Below are 22,357 nucleotides of genomic sequence, written 5' to 3' on the forward strand. Positions count from 1 at the left end.
CCCACCCTGGAACCCTGTGGCTGATCCCCTGTACTGTCTGGAGAACTACCCTGGCTCCACCCCAGATTTTGGGGGGCTCTTTGATCCCAGAGCATTCCTGGGGTGCTCTGATCTGATCCCTGTCTCCATTGACCATCCCAGGGAGCAGAGGCAGAGGGGACAGGAGGGATTTGGCTCCTGGGGCACCGTGGGGCCCTGATTTTTGCAGTGTGGACAATTCCAGGGCTATCCCTTCTTCTGGAAAAGCTCCTGAGGCCGCAGGGACCTTCCCCTTCCTGTGTGAGCAGCCCTGGAGTGGATCCCGAGCCACTGGTGGGTGACAGGGCCACACACCCTCATCCTCCCGTCTGTGCCAGGTTTTTGGGATGCTCGGTGGTTTTTGGGATGCTCGTTGGTTTTTTGGGATGCTCGGTGGTTTTTTGGGATGCTCCAGAGGTGGAGATCCCACTAGAGGGTGCTGGGAATCACGGAAAGGCTCTGCCTGCTCCTGGGCCATCCCTGCCAGGTCCTGTGACCACTTCCAGGTGACCCCTTCCAGGTGACCCCACAGCCATTTATGGCCCTCTTTTTGGTGTGGGTGTGTGTCCTCACCTGGGTGTCACAAGGGTTAGAACTTTGTGTGACACACGTCCAGATGAGATAAAGGTTTGCTCCAACATGAATTATAAACTAAAAATGAGAATTTTCCCTCTTTCCCCCAATGTTTTCAGAGTTCCAGCCCAGTGAGATGGTGATAAATGCAATGAATTCTAATTAATATCTATTAATTCATCACATTGAGCAGGCTATTAAGATTTCTTTTTCTGATAGACTGTACAGATAATCAGATTAATTGAATTTAATTATATCTGGGGGGAAGGGGAAAGACAATTGGACACAGGGAAAAGTGGGACTCATCTGAATTTTCCTGTCATCTGGGAATCCCACAGGAGCTGATCAGCTGGAATTCCATGGGTTTTGCTCCTTGACTCTTTAGATAAATTGGAATGATGGCTCCAGCTTCAGCCATTAACTCTGCCAAGGCCACCCCTAAGCCCTGTCCCCAAGTGCCACACCCGCAGGGCTGTGAAATCCCTGAAGGGATGGGAACGCCGGGGCTGGACGAGCTTTTCTTGGAGAAATCCTCTCTCATATCCAAGCTGGAGCTCCTCTGGCACAACCTGAGGCTGTTTCCTCTCATCCTGTCCCTTGTCACAGACACCACTGGCACTGGCAGGATGGAGGGAGCACAGCCTGCCGGGGGAGATGCTGCAGATCCTCCAGGAAAACTCATCCAGGGCCAAATCCAAGCTCTGCTGGGAATGAAAGCCCTTGGGAAGACTCCACATCCACCAAGATCCCAAATCCCTGCACTGCTCCTCCCGGTGGAGGGAAACACTAGGGAGGGAAGTTGGGAGACATTTCTCCAAAAATTATTCCTTGCCCCACTTCCAAACACTCCTGGCAGGAGAAGGGGGAGCCAGGCAGGCTCAGGGAGCTGGGGGCCAGGAAGAACTGGCAGAGAACTCCCCTGGGAGTGCCCAGCACGTGTGAAATGTCACTTTGTCACTCAGGGCAGGGCTGAAGTCCCTGACCCCTCCTGGCACTGGCCTGGAGCCACTCGGGGACAGCAGCACAGCTCAGTCACTGTCACCTCCAACCTTCCAAGGGGGGTCCCTTGGAATGAGATGGGCTTTAAGGCCCCCTCCCAACCAGGATTTGAGGATTTTTGATCCTTCTCTCAAGTTTGACAGGATAAATTGTCCATTCAGTTGTTGGAATTTGTGGTATTGATGATTCTGAGATTGTAGAAAGCTTTTGTTTTTTAGTCCCACTGCCAAAGAAGAAGTTGTAAATTGTCTGTGTTCGTTTTTAAGGTTGTTTATTTTTGCTTATTTATAATATGTTCTGCTGCCCTGCCCAGCTCTGTCCTGCAGGGCAGCGTGTGGGGCTCTGCCCTCAGTGGGATGTTACAAACATTAAATACCAGAAACTCCCTGGGCTGCATTTACAAGAACGTGCCAATATCTGTCACCTACGTTGGACAGTGTGTCCCCAGCCTGAACCAACAGAAAAATGCCAACACCACAGTGAAACATGGAGGGCATGAAGAAGGAGAAAAAGGACAAGGCACACCCAATTTCCTCCATCTTGTCCCCTCTGGACCCCTAATCTAGAATCCTAAATTTTACTTTTGCACCTGTGGCGCATTTAATTATTACTGATATCAAACACTCAGAGCTTGTAATTAATCCTGTAAGATTGAAAACTCTTTTCCATGGCCAGAGATCACAGCCAGTGTCTCTGGGGGCTCTGTCCAGGGAGGTTCCTGACCCCTGCCAGGGTCCCAGACCTGCCAGAGCAGCCAGAGGGAAGCTCTGTACTCCCAGATTCAGGAAGCTCCAGAGCTCCATCCCTGTGCCAGGTTCAGCAGGGCTCTGCTCTTCCAAACCACCCTCAGGGGAAGAGTTATCCCAAACTGGGCCGGGGTCTGAGGAGCTGATCCAGGGAGATGGGGGCTGTGCTCCAAAGCCCCTTCCAAGCACAAGGAATGCTCCCTCCCCAGCCCTGTGTCCCTGGGAGCGCTGGCACGGCTGGATCTCTCCGAGTCATGAGGCACATGGGGCTCATGGCCAGGGAAATGGGCCAGCAAATTTCCCTGGCACAGTGCTGGGGTAGGGATGTGCCTTCCAAAATCCACCCCTGGCTGGCAAAGTGACACTGGTGCTCCTGGGCCTGTCCCTGGCCAGCTGCAGATGCGGGCAGTGACCCCCTCCCTGCAGGGCCAGCAGGGCTGGAATTGATGTTCCCAGCACAGCTCCAGTTCTGGCTGGGCTGGCCCCAGCTGGAGGTGGCCTTGGACTCGTCCTTGACCTGCTGGGACACTGGGAAAGAGCTCCAGGGGACACAGGGACAGGGACTCTGCGCTGGAGGGTGAGGGTGGCATGGGAAGGAGTGGGAAGGACAAGCCATGGACCCATTTGGGCTGGACATCACAGAATCCCTGAGCCTGCAAAAGCTCTCTGGGACCATCAAACCCAACCATTCCTCCAGCTCTGACCCACGTCCCCAAGTGCCACATCCACAGGGCCTCGAAATCCCCCCAGGGATGTGACTCCACCACCGCCCTGGAATGACCTTTCCAATGCTGGGAAACCCTTCCTGGGGGGAAATGAGTGAAGAAGAGAAGGATCCCAGCACTCTCCTGAAACTGGGAAATCTGGAATCCAGGAAGCTGAATCCCTCCCATTTGCAGGAGAGCGAGGGGAGGGCACGCCTGGCTTTGCTCTGGGGGATTCCTTGCTGCCCAGCCAGATCCCCCTGCTCCCTGTCCTGCCCCAGCAGCATTCCCAGGCTGGCTCTGGCAGCCAGCTGGCACCTTCGTGCCAGGGCAGTGCCTTGGCAGAGCCTGAGGAACAGACTGGCTGCACCAGGCCCCCACAGGTCCCTCCTGTCACCCACCTGCCACCTCCTCCCTTCTTCTTATCCCATCTCAGCTGGGTCTTACTGAACAGCACCGGAATAAATCCTCCCTGAGTGGAAACCCGAGTGTTTGTGGGGAGCCTGGGAGCTGGGCTGTTCCCAGCTCACTGTGTGGATGATCCACATCCCAGAAATCCTCTGGGATTTTCACAAGATTTTTTTTAACCCATTGATTTTTGTTTGCTGGAGCTTTCCCTGGATCCTGCAGAGGACCCAAGGATCCATGTGGGAGTGAGAAGGAAAAGACCATGGGACCTGCTTCAGGGAAAGGTTGGATCACTGGGTTCTCCTGTTCTGGGAAGAGAATTCAGAATTCAGAATTCTCCTCCTGGGAGAATTCCCTTGGAGGAATAAAATCCTCCAGAATGCTGGCAGAGAAACTGGGAGGCCTTGGTGCCCCTCGTCCCTCTGGCTCCGCGCTGCTCTTCAGGAGATGTTCCTGCTCTGGCCAGGCCATTCCTCACCCCTTTCCTTCTGGGGCTGAAATATTCCCAACCCTGCTCCAGCTGACAGTTCTGGCCTGAAATCCAGAGGTGTCTGTGCTCCTTAATCAGGATTTTAATTGCCCAACTTGGAAGAGGCCACAAGGAAGTGTCTGGGTGAGACATCTCTGCTTCAGGGACGAGCAGTTCCAAAGTGTCCATCCAGGGATGAGATGAGATGAGATGGATGGACACTCCTTTGTTTCTCTGGGCAAATCCAGGATGGAAGCAGGTCCCTGACACAGCATTTCCATCATCCTGGTGGTGACAGTTCCAGTCCCATCAGAGCATGCCAGGAAACCCTCCCGTGGTGATGCCCTCAAGCTGTGGCTCCTTCAGGAGGGGTTTCCAGCCCTGACCTCTGTGGGATTCCTTAAAATCAGAGGGGTTTGGGCACCTTGCAAAAGGCAGGCCTCAGAGACAGCAGGATGGTGATTAGAGCTAAGCAGTAGCTATGAGATTTGTCAGTAGAAAAACTATACAAGAAGTAGAAAGAAAGGACAAATAGAACAATGGTCTGTGTATTAACGCTTGGGTAGAATAACTTCCTAAGTTGCAGAAAAGTACATCTGGTGTGATGTTAGGAAGGTCTAAGCTTAGTAATGGAGCTCTGTGCATTGTATCTTGAGGCTTACAAGCAAGTATTGTATTCAAAAAAAGCCAGCGTTGTTTTAACCAAAGGTACGTGTGCTTACAGTGATTGGATAGAACTACTGTCAATGTGCTTTTGCTTTGTGTGACTGGTCAAAAAGCTTATAAAGTAAGTTGTAACATTAAGTTCTTGGTCTGTTGCCTGGATGTGAGCTGCTGGCATCTTCCCATTGTCATAACCATGGAATGAGACTGCATGCCACAGCAGTCCTGTCCCGTTCGTGATTTGTACATAGCCCCTGGCCGGCGATACCCTCACCTCCCTGCGCTCTCCTGGGCATCTCGGCCGGCTGAACCCCCCTAATGAGGAGCCAATTAAAGAGCACCACTGATCAGAGCCTTTTTCCTGCCTTGTCCAACCCGATCTGTCACCAAAAGGCCGCAACAACCGCGGCGCGAGGCGGCGGCCGCTGCTAAAAGCGGCCCAGACCCGACGTGTGGCTGAATTATTGAAGGAGTCCCGACTCTGCTGGGGTCACACCGGTGTGGCCACTGCGTCCCCAGGGCTGCAAAGCCACCCGAGCTCCGGGCAGAAGCAGATTAACCCCTTTTATAGAAGCTGGCAGCAGCTGGAGCTTGCAGGAGCTTCGTGGAGGCGCAGGGAGAGCACGGGGGTGGCACAGCCACACTGGGGACATCGCTCCTGTCGCCTCTCCTCAGCCTCAGGAGCTCACAGCTCCGTGCTGCCGGCAGACCTGGCAGCTCCGGGTGGAAAAGAGAAAAAGATGGGCTTTAGGGATGCTGGGGGGAGTTTCCTGCTGAATTTTGGGAAGTTGGGACCCTGCACGGCGCTCATTCAAGGCTGAGAGCCCCTTCAGGCGTGAGCTCTTCTCACCCCAAACCCAACAGTGGGGTTTTATTAACCCCACAGAGGAAAACCCTGCACACAGTGGGGTTTTAATTAACCCCAGAGAGGAAAACCCTGCACACAGTCGGGTTTTAATTAACCCCAGAGAGGAAAACCCTGCACGGGCGGAGAATGAAGGATGGGGAAGAGGGAGACAGAGCTGGGAGCACCAAGAGGAGCATGGATGCTGCAAAGGGGGATTTTCCCACTGATGGACATACAGCCAGAAGACCCTGAAGGGATTAAAAATAATTCAGTGCCCCAAATGTCCTAAAAATAATTCAGTGCCCCAAATGTCCTAAAAATAATTCTGTGCCCCACAGGAGCCTGGCACTCAGGGATTCTGTTGCCTTTTTAGGACTTTTTAGCTCCACTTTGTTTAAGGATGAAAGATTCCTGCCTCCAGTCCTGGCTCGTGAATCATGGCCGTGGCACCGAGGAATCTGAACCTCAGTGTGGACCCTTCTGACATCCAGGAATGAGGGTTTTTTCCCTCTGGTAAATATTCCTGCCTCCACAGGCAATTCCCTTGGTTATCTCTGGACAAGGAATGGATGGAGCAGCATCAGTGCTCTGGGATAACATCCCTGCAATGTGATGTGCCACAGGATACTCATCCCAGCATGGCTTACAGTTGATTTATTATATTTTGGACTTTTTTAGCTGAGGAAAAATCAGGCAATGGAAACATTTGCATCTCACTTCCAGCTGACACTCCTCGATCCTTAAAAATGCAAATTTAAGGATATTTCAAGGAGTTTTGGGGCAGCACAAGTGGGTTTTAGCAGTGCTGGGGAGCGGGCTGGACTCTCTGGAGGGGCATGAGGAGGATGAGGCACTGTGGGGTGAAGGGATTTGTGTCCAAGCTTGGAAAACATGGGAATAGCAGCCAGGAAGTGACTCCAGGGCCTTGCTCACAATCGCTCTGTGGAATCTCAGAGTGGACACAAACAAACTCTCATAAAACCCTTCCCTGCCTTCTCTTGGGATGGGGATGAATCATCTGCCACTCTTGTGGTTGATAAAGTCTTTAAAGCCAGAGAGGGACCCAAATTCCTGCTCCAGTCTTCTTGGAAGAACTTGCAAAAGCTGCTTTATAAAACCTCCTGGCAACTTCTCTTGAGTTTCCAGGCCCCCTGGTCGCTTCCATGGTGCCAAACATCTTCCCCTTCCCTGGAGATCCCATTCCCTGTTGCCTTTGGACACATTAGCATTGGCCCAGGTGGTTTCCATGATTTCCACATCAGCTCATGGGAGGATTTGCACCAATTTGGGTGCAATTTTTGTCCCCGCTGAGCCTCAGGCATGTGAGGAAAAAGCACAGAGGCAACTGGGAAAAGGGAAAGGGAAAAAAGAACGGGAAGTGCCATCATTGCTCCTGTCACTGGGCCTGTCCTGGGCTCCCATCCCAACTCTCCCAGCACCGCCTACAGAGTAAATCAGTTTAAATTGGATTTGAGGAAAAATGTCTTCATTGCTGAGCCCTGGCACAGCTGCCCAGGATGGAGGCCCTGGGCTGGAGCAGTAACTTGGATCATGGCTGGGTGACGGTGTCTCCCCGAGACAGGGAGTTGTGAGCCAACAGAGCTGAAAATTCCCTGGGAATTCTTTGATGAACTTGCAGCTACATTGGATCGGACCTCCAGAAAAGTGGGTCAAAACCATACTGGATTTCATCCCAATCCCAAAAATCAAACAGGCTCATGGTGGCTAAATTTTCCCCCCAGGCCAATTTAAAAGATACTTCAAGTATCTTTTGAGCCAATCTCTGTAATCTATCCATCCATCCATCCATCCATCCATCCATCCATCCATCCACTCATCCATCCATCCATCCATCCATCCATCCATCCATCCATCCATCCATCCCCCATCCATCCATCCATCCATCCATCCATCCAACAAACTGGTCTCATTTATAACTCTCCTCCCTCTATAAATATATCCCACAAAATATCCAGGCACAGTTCCTGCAATTTATGGGAAAATAATCGAACAGCCCTGAGATACAAGAAAACAACACGGAGAAACCCAAACAGAAAAATTCCTTGGACGTGGGTGCCCAGACTCAGGGATTTAATTTGTAGGAGAAGAAGAAATCGCATCTTCTGCTCGTAAAAAATTTAACACCGACAAAAATTCGTGGATGAACTCAGGCCAGCTCTGCTGTCAGAGAATGTTGGAATTTAAGCTTCACTGGACTTCCGATGGAAAGGATTCCAGGAAACGTGTAAATATTGGGATGCTGTTTGGAGTTGTCATACTTTCCTGAGTTTACATGAACTGGAATTTTCAAGTAAACTAAAAAGAGCTGAATTCTCTTTCCTTGCTTGGTTTTTCCAGCCTGGACAAAAAGGCTGCCACAGCAGCCTAAGCTCCTTATGATCCCACTGGTGTCATTCCTACCTTGGGAAAGGGCATTCCAGTCCCTCCAGCTCAACAATATAAAATCATCCAAGGAATAGCAAGAGTTTGGCTGCTGTAACCCAGCTGTTTGGCTGGGTTTGGAATTGTGGAACCATTGAATGGTTTGGGTTGGAAGGAACCTCAAAGCCATCTGACCCCCAGCCATGGGCAGGGAGACCTTTCACCATCCCAGGATGCTCCAAGCCCCAGCCTGGCCTTGGATATTCCCAGGGATCCAGGGGCAGCCACAGTTTCTCTGTGCACCCTGTGCCTGCCCACCCTCAGAGGGGTGAGTTTCTTCCCAGTACCCCACCTAAATCCCCATTCTTTTCACTTAAAACTCTTCCCCTTGTCCTGGCACCATCTGGCTGCGTTACAAGTCCCTCTCCCTCCTTTTTTACCAGCCCCGCGGCATCCCCAGTCGATGGCAAGGGATTCCCCGGTGAGTCCCGGCCGGTACCCAGAGCGGGCAGGATGCGGGGATGGGGGACGCGGGCACGGGGGATGCGGGGACGGTGGGGGCTGGTCGGCTGGAGGCGGAGGGAGGCGGGGGAAAGGCGGTCCTGGGGACAGCAGGGGACGGCCCTCGCCGCCTTCCCGGCCATAAAACGGCGGGGCCAGGGCTGGGCGGGCGGAGAGGAGCGGCGGGAGCGGCGCGGCCGGAGCGGCGCGGCGGGAGCGCAGCGGAGCGGCCGGGCCGCCCTGCCCAGGTAACGGGGGCCGAGGGGTCGGGGTCCCCCGGCCGGAGAGCGCCGGCACGGCTGCGGGGCTGAGCCGGGCTGGGCTGAGCCGGGCTGTCCCCGCCGCTGTCCCCGCCGGGTCCGCGCCTGGGATGGGCAGAGGGGACAGCGGCGCCGCTCTGCCCGTCCCCCCCGAGCCCCCAGCCCACCATGGGCAGCCCCCCGAGCCTGATAAAGGGATGCGAGCTCCGGGCACGGGCGGCTTCTGCCCGCTGGGCTGTGCCGTGGGCATGGAATCGCCAGGAAAAGGGACCCAGAGCCACTGCGGGAGGGGAGCGGGGAGCCGGGACCGCGCTGATCCTCTTTCCATCCTTCCGGCTCTTCCTTGCCCAAGTCACTCCTTGTTCAACGACGATTCTCCCTGTGAGCCGGGAGGAGTGTGGCCGTGAAACGTTGGCTCAGCTCTGCCCCCGTGCCCGAAAGTGCCCACAGAGTTCTATCTTTGTCCTTTAGTTGCTCCGAAATTTGTGCTGGGATCCTTTGGAGCAGCTCCTGGCAGTTTTTGCGGCAGGACATGGGGACGGGGCGAGCCCTTGGGCTAATCCTTGGGTGTGGGACCAGTCCTGGGGGGTGCCAGCCTCCGAGCAGACCCAGGGCAGCACTGAGACCACCCAGGGAGGGGGCAGAGCTGGAGGTCAGCCCAGGGAACCCCTTCTCTCCATGGTCTCCCAAATGCCTGCACAGAGCACGGCATGGATCCAGGCTCTGGCTGCTGAGCCAGGTTTATGTAAGCTGCTGATTTGCAGTGTCAAGAGACATCCAAGAACCGGCTTGCCTTTGGAAAATGTATAATTCCGTGGCATCTGCCTCGGAACAATCGCTGTAGCAGCAGCCCAGGATTTGTCTTGGTCCCAGCCCCTTGGAGAGGTTCTGCCGTCTCCCAGCTTGGCTGCGAGTCCGTGTTGAGCGCTCTCCAGGAGCAAGGACAGAGCGGGAGTGCCAAAAGGCTTTGTTCCCCATTCCCTCTGTCCTTCAGGGAGCTTCTCCCCAGCCCCGGAGTGCTCCTTGTGTGGCACCACAACCCCTCCAGCCCCAGCTCTGCAGGGCCCCTGCACCAGGAACTCCTCCCTCGGCAGCTGCTCCTGCCCGCAGGATGCCGGGCTGGCGGGTCCCCAGGGTGTGACAGCCCTGCCTTTCCTGTTGTTGACAGCAGCTCCACGTCCCTGCACCTTCCTGGGCAGAGGGGCCGAGCCCCTGTGCTGCCTGGAGAGCTCAGGTGGAGGTGGCACGGTCAGACCACGGGCAGTGTGCCACGGCAGGGGAGGTGGCTTTGGATAATGCTGCTTCTTCCAAAAGTCAGGGACTGGGGAAGAGAGATGACTTCCAGACTCCTGGAGAGACAGGATCTGCTCCTGCCCTGCCTGCTGAACAAAACTAGACATTGAGTGGTGGCTTGGCAGTGCTGGGTTGGACTCCATGATTGTAGAGAGCTTTTCCAATCTAAACAATTCTGTGATTCCATGTGCGATCTGGCTTGGGATCATTTCCAGTCACCTGGGACTGGGGCAGTGGCTTGGGATGCCCTGCAGTCAGTTGGGATCAGGGCAGTGGGCTGTGTTTCCCGGCAGCTTTAACACGGTTCTGACCCGTTTGTGCTGCAGGTGGGAGCAACAGGAGCTCACCATGGCCCTGGCAGACCCCGCGAGCTGTGCCAAAGGCAGCGAGGACAGCAACCCCTTCCCTGACATCATCGAGCTGAATGTGGGGGGACAGGTGTACATCACCCGGCACCCCACGCTGGTCAGCGTGCCCGGCTCGCTGCTCTGGGAGATGTTCACCCAGAAGAACGCTCGCTCACTGGCCCGCGACAGCAAGGGCCGCTTCTTCGTGGACCGGGACGGGTTCCTGTTCCGCTACATCCTGGATTACATGAGGGACCAGCAGCTGGTGCTGCCCGAGCACTTCCCGGAGCGCGGCCGGCTGCAGCGCGAGGCCGAGTACTTCATGCTGCCGGAGCTGGTGAAGCTGCTGGTGCCCAAGCTCAGCCAGCAGAACTCGCTGGGGGACGATCCCTGCCAGAGCGACCCCGAGGAGCCGTCCCCCGGCGCGGACGCCGCGCGCGGCCTGAGCCCGGCCGCCGCCGCGCTGCCCGGCGCTGCCAGCACCGAGGGCCGCAGGGCGGGCTTCATCACCATCGGCTACCGCGGCTCCTACACGCTGGGCAGGGACAGCCAGACGGACGCCAAGTTCCGCAGGGTGGCCCGGATCATGGTGTGCGGCAAGACCTCGCTGGCCAAGGAGGTCTTTGGGGACACCTTGAACGAGAGCAGGGACCCGGACAGGCCCCCGGAGAGGTACACGTCCAGGTACTACCTCAAATTCACCTTCCTGGAGCAAGCCTTTGACAAACTGGCCGATGCCGGCTTCCACATGGTGGCCTGCAACTCCACGGGCACCTGTGCCTTCGCCCACGAGCAGACGGACGACAGGATCTGGACCTCTTACACCGAATATGTTTTCTATCGTGAGTGACACAAATCCAACCCTCCGCCAACCGACCGCTGACCGTCCTTTTCCCGTCCCTTGCTGGCTGTGTCCTAGAAGGTAGACATCCGTCCCTGAATCCCGGCGTCCTCCCTCTGCCTCCTTTTCAGTTGGTTCTTGAGTTTTTTCCCTCCTCCTTGCTCCAAGTTGAATCCTGCCCAGCTCTTCCTTGTAGCAGCTGCTGAGCACCGACCTTCCTCCCTCTCTGTGACTGCTGCAGTCGCTCCCAACCCTCCCTGGATGTGTGGACTCGGACACTGCTGTTGGGTGGGAGGGGTGGGACACGCTGGACACTGCTCTGGGCTGGAATTCCTGCTCATGGATGGGCTCGGACACTGGACTGGGCTCTCTGTCCCGTGCAGCTCCACGGGATCCTGCTGCACACACTGGGACCTGCCAAGGGGGTTCGGAGAGGAATCGTTGGGATAAAGACATGGGAAAGGTGGGAAGCAGAGCCGGGGAGGGGGTGGGGGTTGGGAAGTGGCAGCCTGGCAGCACGGCTGGATTGGCAGGAGCTCTGTAAGCAGCTTAGCCGGAGACTGGCAGCGCTTGGGAAGGGGAGAGGCTCCCCCTGTGCTCGCAGCTCTGAGCTGAGACATGGCCGCGGCTCCGGGATGCTTCGGGCGGGATTTTGGGGGGGATTTTGGGGAGGGTGGGAGGGCCAGATGTTCTGTGAAGGAGGTGGGGGGGAGCAGGGAAGGCTTGATGTTCTTGGGGGTGTAAAATGCTTATACAGCTCTCCAACTCCTTGGAGTCTTATCAGCCAAAAAGTCCCTTCATGTTTTTCTGGGGAGGACAATGGGAATCACGGGGATGAGGTTGGAATGCTCCAGTGGTGTCCAGGCCACAGCTTCACCCAGCAAAGGGAATTTTGGCCATTTTGGTGATCTCCCATGAGGTGTCTCCAATCTCAGCCCTCCAGGCCCACCTGGGGCTGGAGCTGCTGCTGCTCTCCCCCACTGGCTGATGCGGAATAAAGGGACAGCCCGGAGTGACCGTGTGTCCACATGTCCAGCTGGCACAGGACAGGGGAGGTTTGCTGAGGGGGCTCCAAGGGGAGATGGAAGGAAGGAACACAAAGTTACCAGAGCCTCTGTGAACTGCTGTGCCCCTCCTGTCCTTGCTGGGCAGGATCCCAGGGCAGCACATCCCCAAGCCCAGCGCTGGGTGATGCCCAGCCCCAGCTCTGGCACATGGCCTCAGCCCGCAGGGGAGGTGAGCCTGATGTCCCTGATGTCCCTGTCTGCTGCCTGTGCCTGTCCTCTGGTTCTCTGCCACCCATTCCTGACATCCACCATTCACCTAAGGCACCTACCACCCATCCCTGCTCCTCCTCCACCCATCCCTGCTCTTCCACCATCCACCCTGCTCCTCCACCCTCCATTCCTGCTCCCACCACCCATCCCTGCTCCTCCATCCTTGCTCCTCCTCCACCCATCCCTGCTCCCACCACCCATCCCTGCTCCCATCACCCATCCCTGCTCCTCCATCCCTGCTCCTCCATCCTCCATCCCTGCTCCCACCACCCATCCCTGCTCCTCCATCCCTGCTCCCACCACCGATCCCTGCTCCCATCACCCATCCCTGCTCCTCCATCCCTGCTCCTCCATCCTCCATCCCTGCTCCCACCACCAATTTCTGCTCCTCCACCACCCATCCCTGCTCTTCCACCCTCTATCCCTGTTCCCACCCTCCATCCCTGCTCCTCCTCCACCCATCCCTGCTCCACCACCCATCCCTGCTCCTCCACCCTCCATCCCTGCTCCTCCATCCTCCATCCCTGCTCCCACCCTCCATTCCTGTTCCCACCCTCCATCCCTGCTCCTCCACCACCCACCCCAGCCCCTGTGAAGCTCCTGGAGTGGGAACTGCAGATCTCCTCCCCGGCTGGACAGCCTCCAAGGGGCTGCTCCTGCTTGGCATTCATGTGGGAGGAAGGTTTGCAGCTTGTTCCTGGAGAGGAGGGAGGGCTCTGGGGCCAGCAGAAGTTTCAAACCAGGTTCTCCCTCTCTCCTGAAGGAGGGGAAGGCAAAAAAACGGTATTTTGACATTTTTCATGGTCCTGTTCCTCATTCCAACAACCTCTGGAAGAGGAAATGACAACAGGCTTTAAAAAAGACAAGAAAAAGGAACTTGAGCTCTGTGTGCACACAAAGAAAACCTTTCAATAAAGGGGGAGGGGAGCTGCATTCCATATTTGCTTTATCTTTTTGAACTCAAGGTTTTCCTAAGTAGGATTGGGAAAAGAAATTGCTGCCTTGTGGGAAATGGGGCTCTTTTGATGTTTATCCCCACTGGAACTGGGCTGAAAAATTGATCTCTTGGGAGGAGAAATTTTTGCCTGAGGGAGAAACCAGAATGGCAGAGTCACCATTCCGGGGGTTTTGATGTGGCAGGTTCTGGGATCGGGGCTGACCCCCACAGGAAACACGAGCAGGAGTTATTCCTGAATCCTTCCAGAGCCTAATGGTTTTCCTGGAAACTGAGACTTCATGAAAAAATCCTTTGGTTGAGATCCATCTCCACAAAAATGCACACGCTTTGGGGTTGTTTCTTTTCCTTGCATGTATTTATTTATAGGAAAAGTGTCCTTGTCATGGGAGGAGAACCTGGCTCATTTGATCCCCAGGAAAGATCTTGGATCAAACAGATCAAATTTGCTGGGAAATGGTGGCATGGAAAAGCATCTCAGGGAGGTCTCCTCCTCTGAACAATCCTGGCAAGCTGGGAAGAACCAGGCAGGGAATGATTGGAGTGAGCTGGGAGCTCTCAGGGCCTCAGGGGGACAGTGGAGAACCAATTCCCTGATGCTGCCTGGGTTTCCTGGGAATATTCCCATATTTCTGTGATTCCCAGACCCTGAGCTCCTGCTGGGCCATCCCTTGGGCTTGTCCAAACCACCCAGAGCTGCTCTACTGCTTCTGGCCTTGTGCTCCCCCCAGCACCTCCCACCCCCAGGCTGTCCCTAGGGAAACTCCAGCCTTGTCCAGCTCCTTCCCTGCTGGATTTGGACTTGGAGGTGGTTCTTCCTCCCCACCAAGAGGATGGGATGCTGCTCCTCAGCTTTCTGCCAGGGCAAGCTGGGTTAAGCCAAGCTCCAGGTGCTGCTGGAGGTGCCGTGGCAGCATCCTGCTCTTTTCCAGGAGCTCCATCCCGAGATCCCACCCACTGCATTTCCAGGGCTGGGAAGAGGTTTGGGATGCCCCAGCTCATCCCTGGGAATGCTGGCAGCCCGAGGGTGGGCACGTGGGCAGAGCACACCTGGGGCAGGGATGGCTGGCATGTGCCAGGGGGGATTATCCACCTTGGTGGGAAAACCGGGGCCGGGAGGGATTCCTGGGATTATTGGATTTCAAAACTCAGCAGCTTTTCTCATCCTGCTGGGAATGAGAGCTGAGGGCTGGAATGGGTTTGGGATGGGGTTTGGGATGGGTTTGGGATGGGTTTGGGATGGGTGTGGGATGGGGTTTGGGATGGGTTTGGGATGGGTTTGGGATGGGTTTGGGATGGGTCTGGGATGGGTTTGGGATGAGTTTGGGATGAGTTTGGGATGGGGTTTGGGATGGGTTTGGGATGGGTTTGGGATGGGGTTTGGGATGAGTTTGGGATGAGTTTGGGATGGGGTTTGGGATGGGTTTGGGATGAGTTTGGGATGGGGTTTGGGATGGGGTTTGGGATGGGTTTGGGATGAGTTTGGGATGGGGTTTGGGATGGGTTTGGGATGGGTTTGGGATGAGTTTGGGATGGGTTTGGGATGGGTTTTAAGGTAGTGAGGTCCCAGGGGTGTCCAGGCAGCAGATCCCATGTGGGTCCCTCAGTGCAGAGCTCAGCACACACCGAGGAAGGAACGCTCCCCTAAAGAGCTCCCGGCTTCCCAAGGGTGCTTCCCTCCCAGGGGGAGCACAACCCAGCCTCTCCTTTCGAGATTCCTGGAAAATCTTCCATCCCAAAATAAAACCCTGGTGGGAGGGAGGCAGAGCAGGAGCTGGGGCTGGCTCTGCCTTCCCAGGCAGGCACCTGCCCACAAATTGCCGGTTGCTCTTCACAAAAACTGAACTTAAGGAAAAGCCAAATCCCATCTGTCTCCATCAGGCACTTCTGCCACTCCTGGAGAACATCTGGAAACACTTTGTGTGCTCGGCCTGGCTCCAGCCCCTCTCCAGGGGCACCCTTGGGAGGCAGAGGAGTCCCAAAGCTGAGCTCCCCCATCCTCGTGGAGCAGCTCAATCCCATGGGGTGGGAAAGAGGACAAGGAGGATCCTGTGGGGCTTAGAGGGGGACACAGAAATCCCAGTCCCAGTCCTGAAATCCCATCCTGCCACAAAAATCCAAGGGATTTGATGGAATGTTGAAATAGAAAGGATTTGGTGATGGAGGAGCACAGAGAGGGGAGGAGCAGCTGGAAGTTGGAACCAACCTCTTCCTCTTCCAAATAACCAGGCAATGGTTTGCCTTGGAAAGGACCAACTTCCACCATCCCAGGCTGCTCCAAGCTCCCCCTATCCTGACCAAAATATTATTTATTTTAAAAACAAACCCCCAAAAACTCCCTTTAACAACAAGGGCATCCAGCACAGGGAAAAACCACCGGAGAGTGGGGGGATTTCTCAATTCCAGGTGCAGAAACTGCAGCCTGGATGCTTTGTTTAGGAGGGGTTTAACTAAGCAAGGGTTTGGGCTCAGTTTAGCAGCTGCTGACCACAGAGAGACCTCTGGGCCTCCTTCCCAGGGCTGTGAGGAGCAGGAGGGGGAAGGCAGAGGAGTGTCTGGGTCTCTTGGAAGTTTTGGGAGCCGTTGGATGTGTTGGATTCTGGTGAGTGCCGGAGAATTTGCCAAATAAATCTCGTTCAACCTGCACTGACAGTTTGTGCTGAGTTTAAGCAGGCTGGACTTGGGGATGTCCAGGTGGTTTCCTTCAAAGGCTCTGGCAGTCCAAAATGTTTTCCTTCATTCCGGGTGATGGATGGCTGGGAATTTTCCCCTCCTGCTCCAGGAGAGCTGGGCAGGATCTGAGGGAAAGATGTTCCTTCAAGGAACCTAAACCAGATCCCAGCTGAATCTCTTTGGAGCCAAAGCACAACCTCTGCATCCCAAATGTTTGCTGTCCCTCCTTTCCCTTCTCCGGGATAAATCCCAGTGGGATAAACCCACTGGCATGCAGAGCCACCAGCATCCTAAAGGATGAATCCTTCCTTCACCCCCACACCCCTAAAAACTCCCATCAGGGATAAATTTAAGGTCCCTTCCCACCCAAACCAGTCTGGGATTCTGGGATCTGGAATTCTGAAGGGAGATGGAGCCTGGCCTTGTCATGGATCTGTGCCATCATTCCAAAGATCCCTGTGGGAAGCAGGCAGGAGGAGCAGATTGTTCCCTGGAATAAAATCTCTGGAATGTTCTTCCCAGGGAGCAACGGCCCCTTCCCACCAGGAGCAGGCATGAGGGGCTGCAGATTTTGGGGCCATTTCACAAGGAAAACTGCCTGAAAAAATCAGATTTTTCCCTCAAAATTCAGCTTTTGAGTTCCCATCCAGTTAGAACCATGGAATATTCCAGATTGGAAAGGACCCACGGGGATCATCCAGCCCAACTTCTCAGGAATGGCCCCTGCAGGGATTGAGGTTTGTTTGGCTTTGGTTTGGGGCCCTTTCTGGGACTAGGGAGGGCCCAGCCCCGAAAACCCAAACAAAGCCCAAATGTTTAAGGCTCAAAGATGAAAAGAATAAATAAAAGAAAGTGGAAAAAAAATCAAGTTTTCCTTAGGCCAGCCCTGAGCTGTGGGATTGGCCGGACAGGGAACATTTCTTGGGATCAGATGAGGAGTGCACAGGAAGCTTTGGGGACCTGGACAACCCAAAGAGACAACAAAACAACCTCAGACTGGGGCTTGTGCCTCGCCCAGCCTGTCCTGCCTCAGTTTCCCCAGGCACAGTGTGAGGAAATGGGTCCTTTGAGGTCCTCATTGGGTGTCCCAGAGAGCAGAGCTCTGCTGGGAGCCGTGGAAAGGATATTCCAGGAGTTCCCTCCCCTCTGGGATGTGGGGAAATCCTCGCTCTGGTGAAGCACAGCCTGCCCACATCTGGACCCCCAAGCACTGAGAGAACCATGGAATATTGTCCTGCAGTCATGGAATGGTTTGGATTGGAAAGGACCTGAGAGCTGATCCAGTTCCATGGGCACTATCCCAGGTGTTCCAAACACCCCCAACACTTCCCTGGCTCACTCCAGCTGCTTTTCACCGGGCAGGATAAACCAAACCCTGCTTGGCCCCACCTGGGGATCAGCTCCTTAGACACGAGACTTCCAAAAAATCCCAGGATAAACCCAAATCCTTCCCCTCTCCGGCAGAACATGGGATTAGAGCTCGCTCAGTGCCGTCCCCTCTCCCAGAATCGCTCCCTGAGCACAGCCATTATTCCCATTAGTCCCTAATTTGCTTTTAATGGCCCGCTTTAATCAACTCCGAGGATTAAATGCCATGAGGAGCCGGGGGAGCGGTCTTTTCCAGGGCAGGGATCCTGAGCTGGGATGGGTGCGGAGAGCAGGGCTTGAGGCTGAAGGAAAGGGATGACAGGGGACGGGGAGAGGGCACAAGTGACACTTGGGGAGCATTTCTGCATTTAACTGAGAAAAGAGAGAAGTAAACAGGAAATTGTTTCGCAACCTCCCTCCACTAAAGCCTCCCCTGCTCCTCTCCGCCGCCACAGACCCCAAGGGCATCCCAGGAAAGGGGTTTTTCCCTGGATCTTGGGATGCTTTGGCTCCCACGGGATCCTCTTGGCGTCTGGGGGGTGCAGCAGCAAACCTGGCACCCTAAAAATGCCATTGTCCGGGGAGGGGATCCCGGCTGCTCCCCCAGAGCCACAGCTTCCATCGCTCCAAGAGATCCCAGCAGGGATTTCGGAGCAGGCAGAGCCTCCCTGACCTTCGGGACTCCCGATTTTTCCTGCGGCTCTTGCACCTTTTAAATCCCCAGCTGCTTTCCCAGCTCCTCATCCCTGTCCCTGTCACCGCCTTCGGTCCCTTCAACGGAGCAGCTCCAAATCCCAGGGAAGCGAGGGCGCAGCCAACGCTTCCCATTTTATTCCCAAATTATCATTGTCCTTTGCGTGCCTGGAGGGGATTTAACGCAACCCCCAGGGGAAAAAAAAAAAAAAAAAAAAAAAAAAAATTAACTCCGCAGCTTTTGACTGGAATTTGGCTCCGGGGGAACTGAAATCCCCAGGTCCTGGTTTGGAAGGATTCCCGGTCTTCCCAAAGCCAGCAAAAGGGGCCGGGAAAGCACTTCCAGCAGGCTGGAAAGCGGAGCAGGCAACGAGGGGCTGCGATGAGGTGCTGATGTTAAACACTCCTCCCAATTCCTGACATTTCCCAGTGGTTTCAATCCCCCTCCGGCAAACCGCTGCCGCTGGAAAGCGCAGCTGCTTCCTTCCAGCGGGATTCATTTGTATTTGGATGAGGAATGAGGTTTTGGCACCAGGGATCTCCACCGTGAGCGGTTCCTGTCCCTCCGGAGCTGAGGTCATCCAGCAGTGTCAGGGAAATGAAGGACAAACTGTCCTGGCTGCTGCCACCGAGCCTGGCAGGGCCAGGGACCCTCCCCGTGCTCCCAGGCGTGCTCCCGGGTCTCTCCCAGCTTGGGAATGACTTTTGTTCCCAGGTTTGTTCCCGGGTCTGTTCCCAGCTTGGGAATGACTTTTGTTCCCAGGTTTGTTCCCAGGTTTGTTCCCAGTTCTGTTCCCAGCTCTATTCCCAGCTCTGTTCCCAGCTCTATTCCCAGCTCTGTTCCCAGGTTTGTTCCCAGATCTGTTCCCAGGTTTGTTCCCAGTTCTGTTCCCAGGTTTGTTCCCAGGTTTGTTCCCAGGTTTATTCCCAGGTTTGTTCCTAGGGTTTTTTCCAGGTTTATTCCCAGCTCTGTTCCTGGGATTGTTCCCAGATTTATTCCCAACTCTGTCCCCAGCTCTGTTCCCAGGTTTATTCTCAGCTCTGCTCCCAGGTTTGTTCCCAGCTCTGTTCCCAGGTTTATTCCCTGTAGGGAATGCTGTGCTGTTCATCCTTTCCAACAATTCCCTGCGCTGTTCCCAGGTTTGTTCCCAGTTCTGTTCTCATCTCTGTTCCCATCTCTGTTCCCAGGTTTGTTCCCAGTTCTGTTCCCAGCTCTGTTCCCAGGTTTATTCCCAGCTCTGTTCCCAGCTCTATTCCCAGGTTTCTTCCTGGGTTTATTCCCAGCTCTGTTCTCATCTCTGTTCCCAGCTCTATTCCCATCTCTGTTCCCAGCTTTGTTCCCAGGTTTATTCCCTGCTCTGTTCCCAGCTCTGTTCCCAGGTTTGCTGGCAGATATCCCAGAGGGGCTGGCTCCTCCTGGGGGAGGAACCTTCCTCCCTTCCCTCCTTCTCCCCCTGGGATCTGCCCCTTCCAAGCTGGGGCTGATCCCACCTGCCCTGCTCGTGCCCCCAAGGATCCTGCAGCAGCAGCACGCCTGGAATTATGGAATGTTTTGGATTGGGAGAGACCTCAAAGCCCCTCCAGTGCCACCCCTGCCATGGCAGGGACACCTCCCACTGTGCCAGGCTGCTCCAAACCCCTGAACCTGGCCTTGGGCACTGCCAGGGATCCAGGGCAGCCACAGCTGCTCTGGGAATTCCATCCCAGCACCTCCCCACCTTCCCAGCCAGGATTTCCTTCCCACTATCCAACATCTGGGGCTCGGAGTGGTCACTGCGACCTCCCGTGCTCGTGGATGTCCCAGATGAGATCTCAGCTCCGTGATAATTAATTGGATCTTGGATGAAAGCATTGGAGGAGGCTGGGAACAGCTGGAGCACCTCGGGTGTGCTCAGAGCAGCTCCTTTGTGCTGATCCATGGAGGTTTCTTTTGGTTGGTTTATTTTGTTTGTGGAGTTTCTTTTTTCTCTTTTTATCCTGAAGACTAGAATCAAACAAAAATCCCAATCCATTATTTAAATAATAGGAGGAGCTTGGAGCCACTGATTGAAAGGGATTTAATTCCAACCTTAAAGCTGCAATTTCCTGATTAATTCTTAAAAAAAAAAAAAAAACAACACCAAGGCTAAAACCCCTCCTGGCCTTGCCCCTGCTCTCCCTGGACCCTTCCCTTCCCAGGTGAACATTCCCAGCTCTCTCCTGAGTCTCTGAAGTTGACGTAACCCCACCAAGGTTTATGGGACGTTCCCAAGGCACATTCCTGTGTCCTGTTTGTTGTTCCATCCATCCCAATGGAAGATTCACCATCAGAGCTGATCCCAAGGTCCTTTCCCACCAACCTCCACCACTCCATGATTCCATTTCCTCTGTTCTCCTCTTGGCTCTTTCCCCTTTCCCCCTTCCCTGGGTAATAAAAGCCCTTCATCCCGAGATGGCCTCTTGGGAACATTCCATTATTCCATTATTTATATGTTGGGAGCAAAAATCTTGATTCCATCCCTTTTTTCTCTCCCTTAATAAGCTTTTAATCCATGCTGGAAGTTCAACAATCCCCCCTTGGCTTCAGAGTTTCCTTAAAAGCCTCTTGGATGGCCTTTATCCAAGAGCCCTCAGGAAAATGGAATAACTGCTCTCCATTATCCACACATTTGTGGACTGAACATAAAACCAAAGGATTTCCCCCCCCCCAACCCCCCGTTTATTAGAAGGCTTTTAATTCTGCTTTTAATTATGATTTCAGTTTAATTAACACACAGCCACAATTCCTAAATGGAATTTGCAAATGTGCTCAGGTAAACCTTTTATTCCATGGGGAAATGCACATTTGGTATTAATTATGACTGGTGCCAAACTGATCATTAATGAAGCTTTAGGGTTAATTAGAACCAGGTGCAAATTTCTCAGGAAGGGCTGGAAACAGTGCAGAAAATCCCTTTTTTGGTCAAAAATGTGTTTATTCCTTCAGCTCCCACATGGAATATCCCAATTTCCCCCTTTCCAACAATATTTTGGTATTAAGGGTGATTTTCACCTCCCTCTCCAGGTTGTGTTAATGGGTTTCCAGGGAAAACTCCAATAGTAACTGGCTCCAGCCAGGCAGAGTTGCCTCATTCCAGCCCCCTTTGCTTCCAGCAAAAGCCATGGAATTCATAAAGCATTTGGGAGTGACTCCAGACTTCCCCTCCTTCCCTCAGAGTGGAAAACAAGTTGTTGATCCCAGTTCACAGCTGAGGATTTCTTGGATGGAGAGCAGGGAATATTCCTCAGGCTTCCAAGGAGCACAAGGGTGGCTCTTTCCTTTTTCCAGTGGAAAAATCTTGGGCTGCTGCGATGCCCAGGCTTGATCTGATCCCAAATCCCGGGGAAGGGGATGCACCAGGACACTGCTTTGGCCCTGCTCCTACAGGATATCTGGGATCAAAATTCCCTTTCCAAAACCTCCAGGTTTTTGCTGATGCAGGGGCAACTCTTGCTGAAATTGGGATGAGGTTGAGCTGGAGAACTTTCCCATGGATTAAGGGGGGGGGGGGTCAGGTTACTCCCAGCTTCCAAAATGCAGGAAAAATTGGGAGGAGCCCAGATATTTTGGAAAAGCACCATAAAACCTGGCTGGGCTCATGGCACATCCAAGGGGAAAATCCCAGGGAATGATTTTTCACGGGACACAACCACAGTGCTTATTTTCCTTGCATCCCTCTCCAGTGGGGGTGTGGATGTGGAAGAGCAGAATTCCTGATTTTGGAGCAGGACCCAGACCCACACGTGGGTGGGTAAGTGTGGAGGGAGGTCACCAGAATTCCATGATCTTGGAGCATGGATCCAGATCCAAACCTTCTCCTTTGTTTCCAGGTCCCGTTGTGCGAGGCCAACTCTCCAGGCAGCTCTCCAGGCACTGCAGCCTTCCAGGTAAATCCATGGGAAAGGCTGTCCTGGGAAAAAACCTGGGAGTGGGGGAAGGAAGAGTCCCAAACATTTGAGTTTCAGCAGTGACTGTGATTCCCGAGGGTCCCAGCGCTTGGTGACTTCCATCCCTTCACCACATCCACGGAATATCCCAAAGCCGTGGTGCTTGTTGGACAACATGGATTTGAGCCAACACTTCCCAGTGGTGGCTTTGAAATCTTCCCAAACTCCAGGAAGCAGTGAGTGCCCATCTGAAATCTGAAATAAAATGGGATTAATGCAGATTTTCTGGCAGAGCAAGCACGGACAGCCAGCACATGGAGAGGATTTTGTTATCCCTGGGATGAGGGAAAACCAGGACAGAGCAGCTCCTCTGCTCCCACTGTCCCAGGGATTAACCCAAAATCCCAGAGAGATGACGGGAGACGCTGGAAGAG

The 22,357-nt window shown here is 54.3% G+C and overlaps 2 protein-coding genes across 2 annotated transcripts in view; one reads left to right on the forward strand and one right to left on the reverse strand.

The window, feature by feature from the left end:
- LOC110477959 (exocyst complex component 1) overlaps positions 1 to 8,820 on the reverse strand; it is a 33,492-nt gene extending 24,672 nt beyond the window's left edge. The window contains exons 1-2 of the mRNA XM_077786624.1: positions 8,738 to 8,820; positions 8,309 to 8,378 (exon numbers count right to left, since the gene is read on the reverse strand). Of these exons, the coding sequence (XP_077642750.1) occupies positions 8,309 to 8,378; positions 8,738 to 8,820 (153 nt within the window). The remainder of the gene's footprint in view (positions 1 to 8,308; positions 8,379 to 8,737) is intronic.
- Positions 8,495 to 13,266, forward strand: LOC110477982 (BTB/POZ domain-containing protein KCTD12). The gene is made up of 2 exons (XM_021544256.3): positions 8,495 to 8,558; positions 10,190 to 13,266. Exon 2 carries the CDS (start codon positions 10,212 to 10,214, stop codon positions 11,058 to 11,060), a length of 849 nt encoding a protein of 282 aa, XP_021399931.1. The 5' UTR covers positions 8,495 to 8,558; positions 10,190 to 10,211; the 3' UTR covers positions 11,061 to 13,266.
- Positions 13,267 to 22,357: the final 9,091 nt, after the last annotated feature.

The sequence above is a fragment of the Lonchura striata genome, chromosome 14 (assembly GCF_046129695.1).
Source record: "Lonchura striata isolate bLonStr1 chromosome 14, bLonStr1.mat, whole genome shotgun sequence".
NCBI classification, from domain to species: Eukaryota; Metazoa; Chordata; class Aves; order Passeriformes; family Estrildidae; genus Lonchura; species Lonchura striata.